Source organism: Bubalus bubalis, chromosome 7 (assembly GCF_019923935.1).
Source record: "Bubalus bubalis isolate 160015118507 breed Murrah chromosome 7, NDDB_SH_1, whole genome shotgun sequence".
NCBI lineage: Eukaryota > Metazoa > Chordata > Mammalia > Artiodactyla > Bovidae > Bubalus > Bubalus bubalis.
Window position 1 is genome coordinate 29,114,644 of NC_059163.1, and position 13,850 is coordinate 29,128,493.

The 13,850-nt window shown below is 38.2% G+C and overlaps 1 protein-coding gene across 6 annotated transcripts in view; it reads left to right on the forward strand.

Annotated features, from left to right (window-relative positions):
* The first annotated feature begins 376 nt into the window (after positions 1 to 376).
* The window catches only part of ANKRD17 (ankyrin repeat domain 17), a 166,172-nt gene continuing 152,698 nt past the window's right edge, over positions 377 to 13,850 (forward strand). For 5 of the 6 annotated variants that reach the window (XM_025289919.2, XM_025289918.2, XM_025289926.2 and 2 more), the window contains exon 1: positions 574 to 1,252. In XM_025289919.2, coding sequence (XP_025145704.2) covers positions 830 to 1,252 — 423 coding nt within the window. In that variant the 5' untranslated portion in view covers positions 574 to 829. Of the gene's footprint in view, positions 526 to 573; positions 1,253 to 13,850 lie in introns of those variants that run through there. The other variant, XM_044945787.1, reaches the window with a different exon arrangement.

Sequence of the window (13,850 nt, forward strand, 5' to 3'; positions counted from 1 at the left end):
GCTCTCAAGATCCAAAGCCCTAACTCACCATTTGGCGGTGGAAAAAATGGCCAGGAACGAAACTACGTACGGCAGTCCAGAACCAGGCCCCACCTTCCGGATCAGGCTGTCCCGGCCTCCTGCTAACAAAGCGTCTGGCCCGAGCTTCCGTACCCGCTCCCACCCGGCCCGGGCTGCTCCGCTCCAGCCCTCCCGCTCAGCCGCCCGCCCCATGCACCGCAGCACCGCCCGCTCGCGAAGGCCGGAGACCCGGCCCTCTAAGTCTCACTTTCGTCTTTCGGCCACCCGCGCGCCACCACTCAGGCGACGGCTGATGGCGTCACTTGTACTTCCGCCTGCAGCTGCGTTCTAGACACCAGCGAGGAAGGAAGAAGGGAGGTCTGAAGGGCTGTGTGTGGGGGAAATAGCGAGGAAAGAGAAGCGATCCGGGTGCTAGCGGGCGCTACGGCAATCACCGCGGCCCTCCTCTGTCCCCGCCGTCCCCCCCATCGGAAGTCGCCCTAGGCACACTTCCCCCGATTCTCGGTAGTCTCCCCTCTGCTGGATCTCGGGGCACCCGGGTCTCCCTCTTTGCTTCCCCCACCCCCAGCTTGCTCCCTCACGCTCCCTCCCTCTCCCTCCCTCCCATCGTCAGGCTCCCCGCCCTTAGTATCGCGAGACGAGGTGAGAGCTGGCGGAGCGGCGGCGGCGGCGGCGGCAGTAGAGGTGACCGAGGCGGTGGCGGCGGAGGCGGCACCGAACGCTGTGTCGGCCCCGGTGCTGCCGAAGTCGCGGTAGAGCTTAGCCCCCACGCCCCTCCCCCGTCCGCGCCCTCCCTCTTTCCCCGGAGATGGAGAAGGCGACGGTTCCGGTGGCGGCGGCAGCGGCGGCGGCTGAGGGAGAAGGGAGCCCCCCGGCGGTGGCGGCGGTGGCGGGCCCCCCCGCGGCGGCGGCGGCGGCGGCGGCGGCAGCAGCGGAGGTCGGCAGCAGCATTGGCGGCGGCAACGGGGCTCGCTCGGCCTCGTCTCCTCGTGGGATGGTGCGAGTCTGCGACCTGCTCTTGAAGAAGAAGCCGCCGCAGCAGCAGCACCACAAGGCCAAGCGTAACCGGACTTGCCGACCCCCCAGCAGCAGCGAAAGCAGCAGCGACAGCGACAACAGCGGCGGCGGTGGAGGCGGCGGCGGCGGCGGAGGAGGCGGTGGCGGCGGCACCAGCAGCAACAACAGCGAGGAAGAAGAGGACGACGACGACGAGGAAGAAGAGGTTTCTGAGGCAAGGGCCTGCTTTCAAAGGAAGAAGGGAGGAAGGGAGTGTAAAGGGTCGGGGCCAAAGGTGGGAGGGGACTTGCGAGGGGACAGATTCCTGTGGGCTTGATCTGTCTTCGGGGCTAGGCTTTCCACCGCTCGCTTTCTTTCCCGGGCCGAAATCGTGAGGTGTGGACATGTGGGGGAGGGTAGCTGACACGTGGGGGTGGGAGGACCGCAGAGTCCACAGAGTTGCTGCACAGCACGTTACCCTGACATGGTTCACACGGTTAGGGGTGGAAGCAATTGGTTAGGTTCACTGTGTGCACACCCGGCGGGGTCGGCCTTAGGCCAGTAGGGCCCTGTTACTCCTGGGGCGGGGGCGGGATCAAAGCGGGAGGGGTAAGATAATAGGTAGGAGAGTCTCTTGGGGAACGATTAGGAGGTTGGTAGATTTCTCCCACTAGTGAGGTGGAGGGGAGCAGTTTGAGGGGGAGGCAAGCTTGTAATGGACTGAGAGCTAAGTATTTGTGTATGTGAGAGACACGTGATAGCTGTACTTTTCCATACTGTTCTGCTGCAGGTTCCCACCGCCCCCCCCGCCCCCCCCCTCCCCCCTCCCCGTAATTGTGGCTGCTGAAGTCACCTTCACTTCCTCGATCTCTCAAAGATTTTGGATGAACGGATCTTATATCCATTTACATTGATATATGACTCAGTGGATGAAAAATGTATTTGATCCTTACATGTACATACTCATACATTTTCAAATGCTTCCTTGGTGAGGAAGAATTAAGCTAGGCCCTGTTGCTTTTCACAGAATGTGGAGCAGCCTAAGAGGCTGCTTGGGAGCCAGGCTTGGTTGTGGTGAGTTGGAATAGGAAGAAGGCCTCTTGGTCTGTCCTAGTGATCTGGTTTCATAACTGTTTATAATTTTTCCTGGGTTCACAGACAGGCGGCGTTGCAGGCCCTCATTCTTCAAAGAAGGCATTTAACCAAAAGCTCAGTAAAACATATTATACTGAGAACCAGCTAAGAGTTGGCCTTACTAGTTAGCAGGTCTTTTGTAACTCTCTTGTCTGCTTCGTGAAATGGAAGCTAGAAAATCTCGATCTGAAGAAAGAAGTTGTAACTTAAGGCAACAGAAGGAAAACCTTTTTTTAAAGGCTGATTATAAATTTAGTTATGAGAGAACAACTAAATTATATAAAAGTACCACTTGCCATTTATTCTCTTCCACAAACACAGCTTATTTTGATACAGGACTTATTTTGATGCAATTTTTTTAAAATTGCATTATTGGAAGTTGGGTTCCCTAATTTCAAATAAAGAAATAACCTTTTGAAGAATTTGAGACTTGTCTATTAGCAGAAGAATAGATTCTCTTTTACCTCAAACTGAATGAAGTTGTATCTGAAGAGATGTAATCGTTGAAGTATGTATACCAAAAAAATGGGCACTTGCTACTATTTCTGTTTAGCCTACTGAATTCTAAGGGTAGGTTTGTATTGATAGATTTTGTATTGACCTAGTTGAATGTTTCAGAATAGTGTGTAGCTCAACTTGCATATGAAACAGTGAAAAAAGGATGGAACAGGATCCTTATTTCCAGTAAAATCTGTTATGGTAGTTAGAACTCTTCAATTGCATTATTTTTACAGAGACTAGAAAACATTTTAGAAATAATCTCATCCAACCTTCTTATTTTAAAAATGAGGATAACGATTTTTTTTTTTTTTTTTTTTTTTAGAGGCAACTGACGGTGGTTGCAACAAAAGTGGAAATCAAAGTTTTGTGACGATTCAGACCAGTATACTTTTCATGAGAGTTTAGTCCCTGTATCCCCCTCCTGACCTCTTTCAAAAAATAGGCAGTCCGTTGCAAGCCAACACAGTCAAACAGCTTGTGCAAAATACCCGTATTTTATTAAAATTTTAAATTCTCTAACAAAATGTCAAGCTCTGGTTTGGAACTTAATATCAAGTTGAGTGCAGTACTTACTGAAATATTATTATTCTCTAAACTTTACATATCTAGATAGTTCTGTCCATTGGAATTTGGCTTAATAAGCAAAACTTAGTAATTCATTAAATCATGTAGAATAGGCTCAAGCTTATAGCGGTGTTAGTTTTGTAAGTTGGGTTTGGTTTTCCTTGGAAGATAGTGATATATGTTGACTGATCAGTTAGAGAAGTGTTTTCTTTATTTTTAATATGCTTTATTCTGTCTTCTGTCCAGCAGTATAAACAATGGGTTTGTCATTTGTTATGGAGATGAGTCAGGAAAAATAAGTGGAAGAAAGCACAACTATTAAAAATAAATCTATATAGGTACATGATGAAGAATAAGCAAAGAGAAGTACGGTATGTCTCTGCCTGCCTCCATCCTTGATTAGCTTTATTTTTCTGTACACTATAAGCTAAATGGATGAGTTGCGCAGTGTTTTTCGTTTCACTACCATTTTATCTACATGTCAGCAGAACTTTAACTTTACAAAGCTAGGAAATCTTAATGGCTGATAGTTGTACTTAAGTCCTTTCTCTAATTCATCCTGTTATTGGCTACATGATGAAAAATATGGGTTGCATCTTTGAGATTATCCTTCAGATAAAAATCATCAAAAGGTTATAGTTTTGCAGTTATTTAACTTGAAAAAGTGGAGGATAATATAACAAAAAATACCTATGTTTACTTTGATGAAATGCTAGCAGGATATTTTGTATATTTTCTGAAAGAGGGAACATTGGAAGGAAAGGAGATTCAGTTTAAATAAAAGCTTTATTTGAATGTTTAAGAAGAAGAATCTAACTTTTTCTAAATGTTAGTGTAGGTTATTGAGAATTGGATTTTCTCTTCAGTGTTTCAGAATAGGATAACCATGTTGTAGATAATTTGTGCAACTTCAGATATTCCTTTACCCACCTCCCCAATCTGATGCAAAACCTTAGATCAAAAATTGAAAATTATAATAATTCTCTCAGCTTTCAATGAGTGACTGACCAATATGGAAAATAGATGGAAATGTATTTCCTAACATAAAAACTCTGATCTCTGATGCACTTCTTTACTGACTAGTGGATTAAATGAATTAAATAGTTTAACTTGAATAGTGTAAGAAAAAAATACGGAAATTGCAGGAGTTGATACTCCATTTCAGAAACAACATTACATTCTGTTGAACCTATTTTTAAATGTAATTGAATGGCATCAGTGTTTGCTAAAGCAGACACTGCTGCCTTTAATAGCTTGCTATTAAAGGTAGAACTCATGTTCAAAAGTAACATTTTTGTTAAAGATGCATAAAATTTAATACAGTAGGAGTTGATCAGAATTCCATCTATATTTGGTAGGTAATTTGAGGTTTTAAATTTAAGTAACAAACCTCGTGAAGCTATTTCATACAAAGGGAGCCCAGTAAATAAGTTAGGACTTACTTATTCATTCACTTTTGAAAGGATTTGCAAGGCCAGGGAGCATCTGTTTATAGACAGACATCAAAGACCTAGCGTTGTTTCAGAAGTAGATTACGTTTCCTCAAGTTCAATTCCAAATCTTTTTTGTTGTTGTTAGTTTTTTCATAGAAAAATGCCAAGTTCCTCTGTTGTTATGGTAGAATCCCAGATTAGCCCAGAGAAGCTTATCTGTTGCCCTGTTTCACCTCTTAATTGACAAAGCAGTATTTGTAAATAAGATGGTAAGATCTTTGAGACAGTGGTTCTGTTATAATTAATCTTGTATCCTATTCTGCTTGAGCATAGTACTTAATAAAAATTTTTTCAGTGAATAACTAGTAACTAAGGAAGATCCAGAATTCATTTAGGAAACCAAGAGTAGGTATAGAGTTCCTTCCTTCTTGGATCCATGGCTGTCCAATAACTGAAATTTGGATTTTAACATCGTTCAATTACTTAATTACTTCTCTTAGTAATAGTGATCTCATAGATATTAAGGGAAAGCCATTTAAACCAAGACATTGATTGTTGATTGCCAGATAAGTACCTAAAGATAGATTTATATTTATCAAATCAAGTACCTTAGGTAGATTTACATTTTGAAAGCATAATACAAACTATTATTCAGTACCAGTCTAACGTAATGGTTAAGGGCAGGAATGGAGCTTGAATTCATACCCTTGATCCATCACACACATTTGTAATCTTGGGCAAGTTACCTAATGTCACTCTGGTTTCCTCATATTTAAATGATGATAATAGTAGATTCTACCTTATAGCATTGTTTTGAGAATTAAATGAGTGAATTTAGTTTTCATATATTCCCATTTTCACTGTAGTGCTATGATGTCATCATATTTGTTTCATTATTCATAAATGTTTGTAGTTTCTATTACATAGGAGGAATTTTGCTGTATTAAGTAACAGTGAGCAAAACTATTTTAAGACACACTGATTTAAAATGCACCAATGATTAAATAAAAGTTTGAGGAAATATGAGAGTGAAAGCAAATGGTTAAATGTCTATCCCAAATAAAGTATGAGAGGTATACAAATGTTGGGAGGGGATATTCATCATATTCATTTAAAATGCAAAGATAAAGGGTTAGAAGGGTTTTAGGTAACTTCATCAGGGCCACATAGCTGCTAAGTGGCAAAGTGGAACTTAACCTTTGATTCAAAGCCTGCCTATTCATTCATAAATTCACATGCTCTGTTATGCTGTGTGATGTTGAGTACAACTTTATCTGATGTTGACATATCAGCTAAAGTTAAAATAAATTCAGATGACATAGGGGAGGATACTTTTTGGTAGTAAGGTGGTCACTGAAGACAAATTAGCTACCCTGAACATTGCTTTTCTTGTTCTATAAAGTTGGTGGGTTGGGAGGAGAAATACAGAGAGCACAGATAAGTATATTCACATTTTCACCATTTGGAATTAGCAGTTAACATAATGAAGCTTTATAGTGAAAACCACCTCCTCTACTGGCAATCTTTTGCTTCTCCCTGTCTTTTAAGACTTAAGCATTTCAAGGTTATCTTTATTAAGCTAAGAAAAAAAAAATTCCGTTTAAATAGGGGATGTTAAGTTGGGGTCTGGATAAGCTAAGAATACCCTGGGGTTAAATAAACTCAAGATTTTGTTGAAGGTGCTTATATATATATATATATATTTTTTTTTTTTTTTCTTTTCTTCCCTTCACCTATAGTATGTGTGTAAAACTTCCATTAGATACCATATTCAGAGAAGTATTTGACTTCCCTCCCTCCTACCTTGTTAATTTGAAACATTCTCACTGCAGTGGTTGTAGGAAATTAGGCAAGCATTTATATGGATTGTTTAGAATTGGGAAACTTGTTTCTACGGTAATGTGGTAATGAAGAAGGCATAATTGTGTTGTGAAGTAGGAGATCCAAGATTTATTTGTTTTCCTGGTTAATTAACACTATGCCTACTCTACTCTTAAATCCTTATATTTTGCCTTTTAATTGATGAAACGCTTTTATCTAGTCTGCTGTGTTCTGTCAGATATGAAGACAGAAACCCTTGTCTTCTGCATCTCTATACCTCTACTGTATTCTACCATACTATACCATGTGTGTTATATAATAAGTCTTAGCATCTTACCTGTGTCAGGTTTTGGTGAAGTCAGATCTCTGAAGTAAAAACAGTTTGTAAATATATCTTCTTTAGTCACTTACTCTGGAAATATTTGGGACCTCAAATCTTAAGTCTTAAGGTTATAGAACTTGGTTGCAACTATTTATGGTGGACCCCTGTCAGATGCTTTTATTAGATTATAATTATTCAGTTTAGTCTCGTCATTAACTTCACCAACTTAATTGGAGTTAGTATTTTAAAATTTTCGATGTGGAATAATCATCAAAGCAGTATGTTTTGACTCCCAGAAATTCACTGGACTATTCGCTAGTCTGCTTCTACTGACATCCAAAGTCAACCAGCTGTTGACTAGGAGGTCGATTTTCAGGTCCTTGAAACAGTGTGTTTGCACTCTGTAGTTTTTTCTGCATTTTTGTAAGGATAATTTAGTGGGTTAGGAAATGTGGATGTAATGAGCTTCCTTGTAATTTTTCCATACTTTATTATAGATGAGAAGGAATTTTCACTTCATAATGATATGTGAATTACTGCCTACTGATACTACTTATATTTTTGTTAGGACCGATAGGGGGCAGCAACATCCATGGTAGCCTATGCCAAATCTGACTTCTTTCACCTTTTGAAAAAACAAGTCATTAGGAAATAGAAGGTGGTAGGTAAATATGAATACTCCTTCTAGTCCCTGGAACCTTACCTTTGTGGTAGAGTTGTACCTATCCACTTGCCACACAGAAGCAAAATACCCTTTCAGACTTAGTGTTTTTACTTAACTATTTTTTCTTTTGTCTTTAGAAACTATTTTTATCCAGTCAAAGTGGAAGTGGAATTGTGGAGCATTATAGGTATTATTTTATCATGATTTGTAATTTGGGGTTTTAATTATTGAAAGGGGACATGCTGGAAATTTTATCTTTCCCAAAAATGCTATGAAAAAATCGATATAGACCTAATTATTGAAAGCATAACTTCGGTTGACTTCTGTCATCCTGTGAAACTCATAAATATTACCTGATCTTTTAGAGTTGGCTTTTTAAGTTTATTTCAGGGTGAAGCTAGAGATAAAAGCGGGTCAAGTAGAAAAAAATGTAAAGATCACAGTACTTTACGGATTCTTTATAGAGCCGATATTGTTTTTATAAATAATTTTGACATATAATAAAGTCTCAAAGTATGCAGGTATTGTTGAATTGTGCTGATGGAAATGGACAACAAGATTATTGAGAATAGATTAAAAAGGTTAAATAGGGTTATATGAGTCAGGTAAAAAACGAGCTTTTTTTGATTAAATGGTCTGAAAGAAAGCCGGCTTTTTCAGTAAAAGTGCAGTATAATGTTGAACAAGATTAAATAAGGTTTTGGAGATAACCAAAGTCATAATTCTTATTTTAAATAATGATAAGGTACAACTGCACAAAATAGGTTATATGTATTTCTGTCTGCTGTACCATGAAAATGAAATGATGACCAAAACTAGGCAAGTTCTAGAGCGAGAGCTGAAAAATGATTGGATAGGGATGGATTCCTTGATCAAGGAGGACTGCAGATTATACAGTTATATTCTCATTACTCCAGTAACTCACATAGAGTCACAAAGTGAAGAAAATGTGAGGTGTATTAGATAGAGTTAGTTCAATTTTGAAAATAAGTAAACTCATTTCTTGAGATTATTTGAAAGTATAGACTAAACATGGCAAATATATGAAACTAGTTTGTAGCTACGCATCTCTAGCAGGGCATATTCTCCTCTCAAGCTATAATTTACTCTCATTTAATCTTTCATTTTTTTAATCCTCCCTGCCCCCAGTAAAAGAACAGAACAGAAAAGAAAAAAAGAAAAGTGAAGAAATAAAGACCTATCCTAAAATTAATTCTTGGTCTGGTTTTTCCTTGTGAATTGTTTTTCAATTAAAGAAGCTTTGAGTGAAAAATATTTCAGAGAGATCTGTAGAAAAATTGGCCTTGTCAGTTTTGAATTTGGAATAAAAAAATATTAACCTGAAGTTCTATTCCTTTTCTTTCCTATTGCCCTAAACCTGAAACCTGAGAAGAAAAGGAAATCTTATGTTTGTGTTATACCAGGTCTATTTCCAATTCTGTCTTTGACCCCCAATGTTGTCTTTTTCCTTCTCTGTGCCACGTTTCCCTCTTGTTTTTTATATGAAGTTAATAACAAAACTAGTCCTGTTGCAAAGCCTCTAGTGTAGTTCTTTCTGGTGTGAGATTCAGTATAGGAGTTAATTCTTTTACTTGCTGAACATTTATTGTGTATCTACTGTATGTGGCTGTTTTTAGTCTATATTGTAATAGTCTCAATCATTTCCTTCTCAGTGAATATGAGTCAGCCATATTTAAAATCATAGCTGTATGCATTATAGTTAGGAAAACTTTTAAACTTGCATACATGAAAACTTAGCACAGTGTTGAAATTGTGTTTTTTATGATTTTTAGAAGATAGGTATCGCTATTAGTATATTTTTCTAAGTTTTTTTTAAGATGCATTATTGAGACCTAGCATAACTACTTAGGAATTATGAGAATTTTGGAAACACTGAGAAATTATTCCCAGCTTCATGAAATTTAAATCTCATTGAGACAAAATTAATAATAATTAAAAACTGTGAGGATGTTTTTAATCCTATGTAATTACCTGGAAGTCTAACATTTTTCAGTGTATCTGTTTGCTTTTAGAATTGGTCTCATTATAGAGATTGTTCTGTTTTTGCATACCAGTGGGGTGGACTGTATATCTTTTATGCATGTCTCTTAGAATACTCACTAATTCTTGGTATTATGCTCTTTTTTTTTTTTAACAATGAGATCTGTATGTGACTTTTTTTAGAGTGTCCTAGACTACTACATTACACCAAAGAATCATCCATTCTAATTTGACCTTGAAGATTTTGTAAGAAAAGAGGTAGCTATACTAACATGCTTATGGTTGCTGCAGGTAGAGATGTGTAAAAATATGAAAAATTGAATTACAGAACAGTGCAGAGTACAACATTAAATATCTTTTAAGTTAGATTTTAAATGCAGTGTTTATATAATTGTTTTAATTCATTTCCTAAGTCGTGTCCAATTCTGCATCTCTATCGACTGTAGCACACCAGACTCCTCTGTTCCCCACTGTCTCCTGGAGATTACTCAAATTCATGTCCATTGAGTCAGTGATGCTTTGAGTTCCTATAATTAAGTGTACATATTTGTAGAAACTTACAGATATTTGTTGAAAGTTTGGCAAAATCAAATAAATCTAAGAAATACAAAAATCACTTATAATCCTCTTTCCAGAATTAATCATTATTATTTGAAATCATCTTTGCATTCTTTTTCTTTCATGTATATTAATCAAATTATTATACAAAGCAGAGCTGTCACTTACACATTTTGTCTTCTGTGTTTCATTTGAGATCATTCTTAGAACATATCAGTTAAGGAGATGTTTTCATATAATGATTACATATTTATTTAGCTGTAAGAACTAGTGATACTTGCATACTTTAAAAAAAATAGAGTCTTCTAACACACAAAGGTTTTATCCAACGCTTAGAGTAAACACTGCTAGTTTGGTGTATGTCAAATGTTTTAGTTTCTTGGTGAGAGTAAGTGAATGAGAGAGAAGGGGTGAGTGTGGGTGTGTGTGTTGAGGGGTGTGTCTGAGAGAGTGTATTAAGATTTGACTTGGTCTCATTTACTTATGAATGTTTCATAGTATGATGTTTGTAGTTTATTTGGTCTTTTATGTTGGTAGACATTTAGACTGTTTCAGTACATTGCTATACATATTATACATTGTTGAAGCAAACATCCTTTTACCATTATTTTTGAGTACAAAAGTATTTCTTTGGAATGGATTCCTGGAAATGGAATTTGAGGGCGAGAAGTTATTCACGTACTACATTTGATAAATTCTCTCATTTTACTTCTTTCAAAAATGTTTAAGAATGATATTGGATTTGATCGTCTTAGTTTTTAAAATCTGTTAAATAAAAATTAGTGTTTTGGTTTTGTCTTCATTTTCCTTATTACTGTTGACATTGAGCAAATTTTCATGGTTATATTTTATTTGGATTTATTTTGAAATTTTCCTCTTTTATCCTTATTATTCTAGCATTTTTTTTTTCCTTTTAGTGGTATGTGGTTGTATCTATATTTATGTCTATTAATCCTTCATGGTGTCATTTGTTACACATATTCTCTATCAGTTTACTGTATTTCTACAATGTAGAAAATTTTTTATTTTTTTGTAATAAGTTGTTCTAGAAATATGACTTCTAGAGACCTTCTTTACCCCAGTATTTAAACAAAATTTCTTAGATAGTTTCTTTTGATATTTCTGATTTTTTTCCCCAAAGATACATGGATATGGTTTTTGGATATAGTATTTAGTTGTTTCATTAGCATTTGACCCTGTTGACCAATCCTTGTCTCTTAAAAAGTACTGTTCTCTTTGCTTGTGTAATACCACCCTCTCCTGTTTTTACATTACTAACTGGTTTTTTTGGTCTTATTGCTTCCTCCTACCTTCTTCATTGTATATCCTTTGGTTATTTGGTACCACATTGCTCTTCCTGGACCTTTTTGTCTTGTATTTGCTCACTTTTTAGGTGTTTTTATCTCATTTTGTGTCTTTATATATGTAGTTGCTAATGACTCAAGTTTATGTCTCCAATTTAAACCTTCTTGAGTACCAGACTGAAACTTCTGACCACTTAACAGTTGTACAAACCTTTCTTCCAATGCATAGTTTTCTTTCTCAAGAGAATCTATCCAGAGTCCTAGCTGGAAACTATGTATAGGTCAGTGTAGGATGTCTGCATAATGCTTTTCTCCTTAATTCAGTCCAGTTGTCTGTAAAATAAACAACATTATCTATCCTTCTTTTGCTCAACCCATTGTGCAGTGGTGAGTAGGAACAGGATAATCATAATAACAGCTTCTTTGGAGAAGAAAAGAATAGGTAGACCACAGTCATTGGTCCATAGTAATAATGAAATCCTTCTGGACAGAAGACTGCCCTGGCAGCTATGTAAAATCCTTGATAAAATTCTTGGTTTTGCTCTATAGGAGGAATGCCTTTTTGACTATTGTGTGTATCCTTGGCTTTGTTCTTAGGTGATTCTTTCTTGTTATCCTCCTTTGCTGCATCTGAAGTAGTAGGTATTTGAGAGTGTGACATTCCTAAGATTGCAAAGTTTTATAGCACCATACCAGTTGGCATACATTTAGAGGCTGCAGGGTTACTTAAAGTTCAGTTATAGAGTTTTATAGGCCAGTAATGTGGTTTGATGGTAAAACTCAAACATTTATTCAATTGATTTCTAAGTTAGCACCATGTGATACTAACTACAGCAGAAGATCTCTTTTTGTTATATATTTTTTTAAATTAATTTTATTTTATTTTTAAACTTTACATAATTGTATTAGTTTTGCCAAACATCAAAATGAATCCGCCACAGGTATACATGTGTTCCCCACCCTGAACCCTCCTCCCTCCTCCCTCCCCATACCATCCCTCTGGGCCGTCCCAGTGTACTATTTTTTGAAATCAGCTCGTTCTCCTCTCTCTACTAGACTTTTTCCTTTCTCCCTGTGTTACCTGGCTTCCTTGAGAGCATCTGAAATGTTTAGCTCAGGTGACATATCAGTCAGAGTTTAACCAGAGAGGCAGAATGAGTAGATTTATATATGTTAGATATGTAGATAGGTAGGTAGGTAGGTATTAAGAGCTTACAAGGAATTGGCTTATACAATTCTGAGGGCTGGCTAACAAATATGAAATTTGTAAGGTAAGGAGTTTGTTAAGAGCTCACCCAAGCTGGAACCCTCAGACATATGCTGAAGCTGTTGTTCATAGGCAATTAGAAAAGGAATATCCAGCGAAGGGATACCAGTTATAGACTCAGTATTTGGAGTCACACTCGTTAGGAAGAACCCAATCTTTTACAAGCTCATCTGACTAATTTAGGCTCAGTAAAAGTGATCACTCTGGCTTAAAACAATCAACTTATTAGAGACTTTAACTATATCTGCAAATCCCCCCATGCAATCCCAAAGAGCAGCACCTAGACTAGTGTTTGAATAACTGAGAGAAAGTATTTACAAAATGACTGTTGCCCTTCTTTCCTCTTAGTTTTCTGTAACCAACTTGACACATCAAAAATCATCATAGGTGGGAAAGCAGCATTCTTTACCTGATCTTTGCTATATCTGACAAAGAATCTTTGAGGTCACAAAGTTAACTCATGGTATTTGGAATTGCAAGACACTTGCCTTTCCCAAACTCAAGAGACCTCCAGATTACTGGGCTCTTACAGGTAGAGTTTGCTACAGAGAGATCTTCTCTCAGTGGCACTATTTTTATATCTGTCTCTGCTTGCTGCTGCTGCTAAGTCACTTCAGTCGTGTCCAACGCTGTGCAATCCCATAGATGGAAGCCAACCAGGCTCTCCCATCCCTGGGATTCTCCAGGCAATAGTACTGGAGTGGGCTGCCATTTCCTTCTCCAATGCATGAAAGTGAAAAGTGAAAGTGAAGTTGCTCAGTCGTGTCCGACTCTTAGCAACCCCATGGACTGCAGCCTACCAGGCTCCGCCACCCATGGGATTTTCCAGGCAAGAGTACTAGAGTGGGGTGCCATTGCCTTCTCCCCTATCTCTGCTTACAAACTGCTTAAACTCATAGGTGAGTTGCTGTTTCTAGTCATTCATTAAACAGCTAACACATCAGTGTTTTTAGTTTTTCTAACTGCTTTTCTTATAAGCCCCATACCTGGTAGTTAGGTGATTTGCCCTACTCATTATTGCAGGCAAGAATTTTACAAAATGGTTTTGCTTCTGCATAACAGAGGTTGCTAGGTTCCCAGCCTGAAATATGCGTCCTTGCCACCTGTTCTTCTAAGCCTTATCAGAGTTTTTAGGAATTTATTATCGCAGCATTCCACTTCTAAATTTTTGATTAGTTACAGTATAGGATAGCTTATTTGAACAAAGAGACTCCAAAATACATGAAGTTCAAGCAAGGAAGATTATGTGATAACCTGGGGGTAG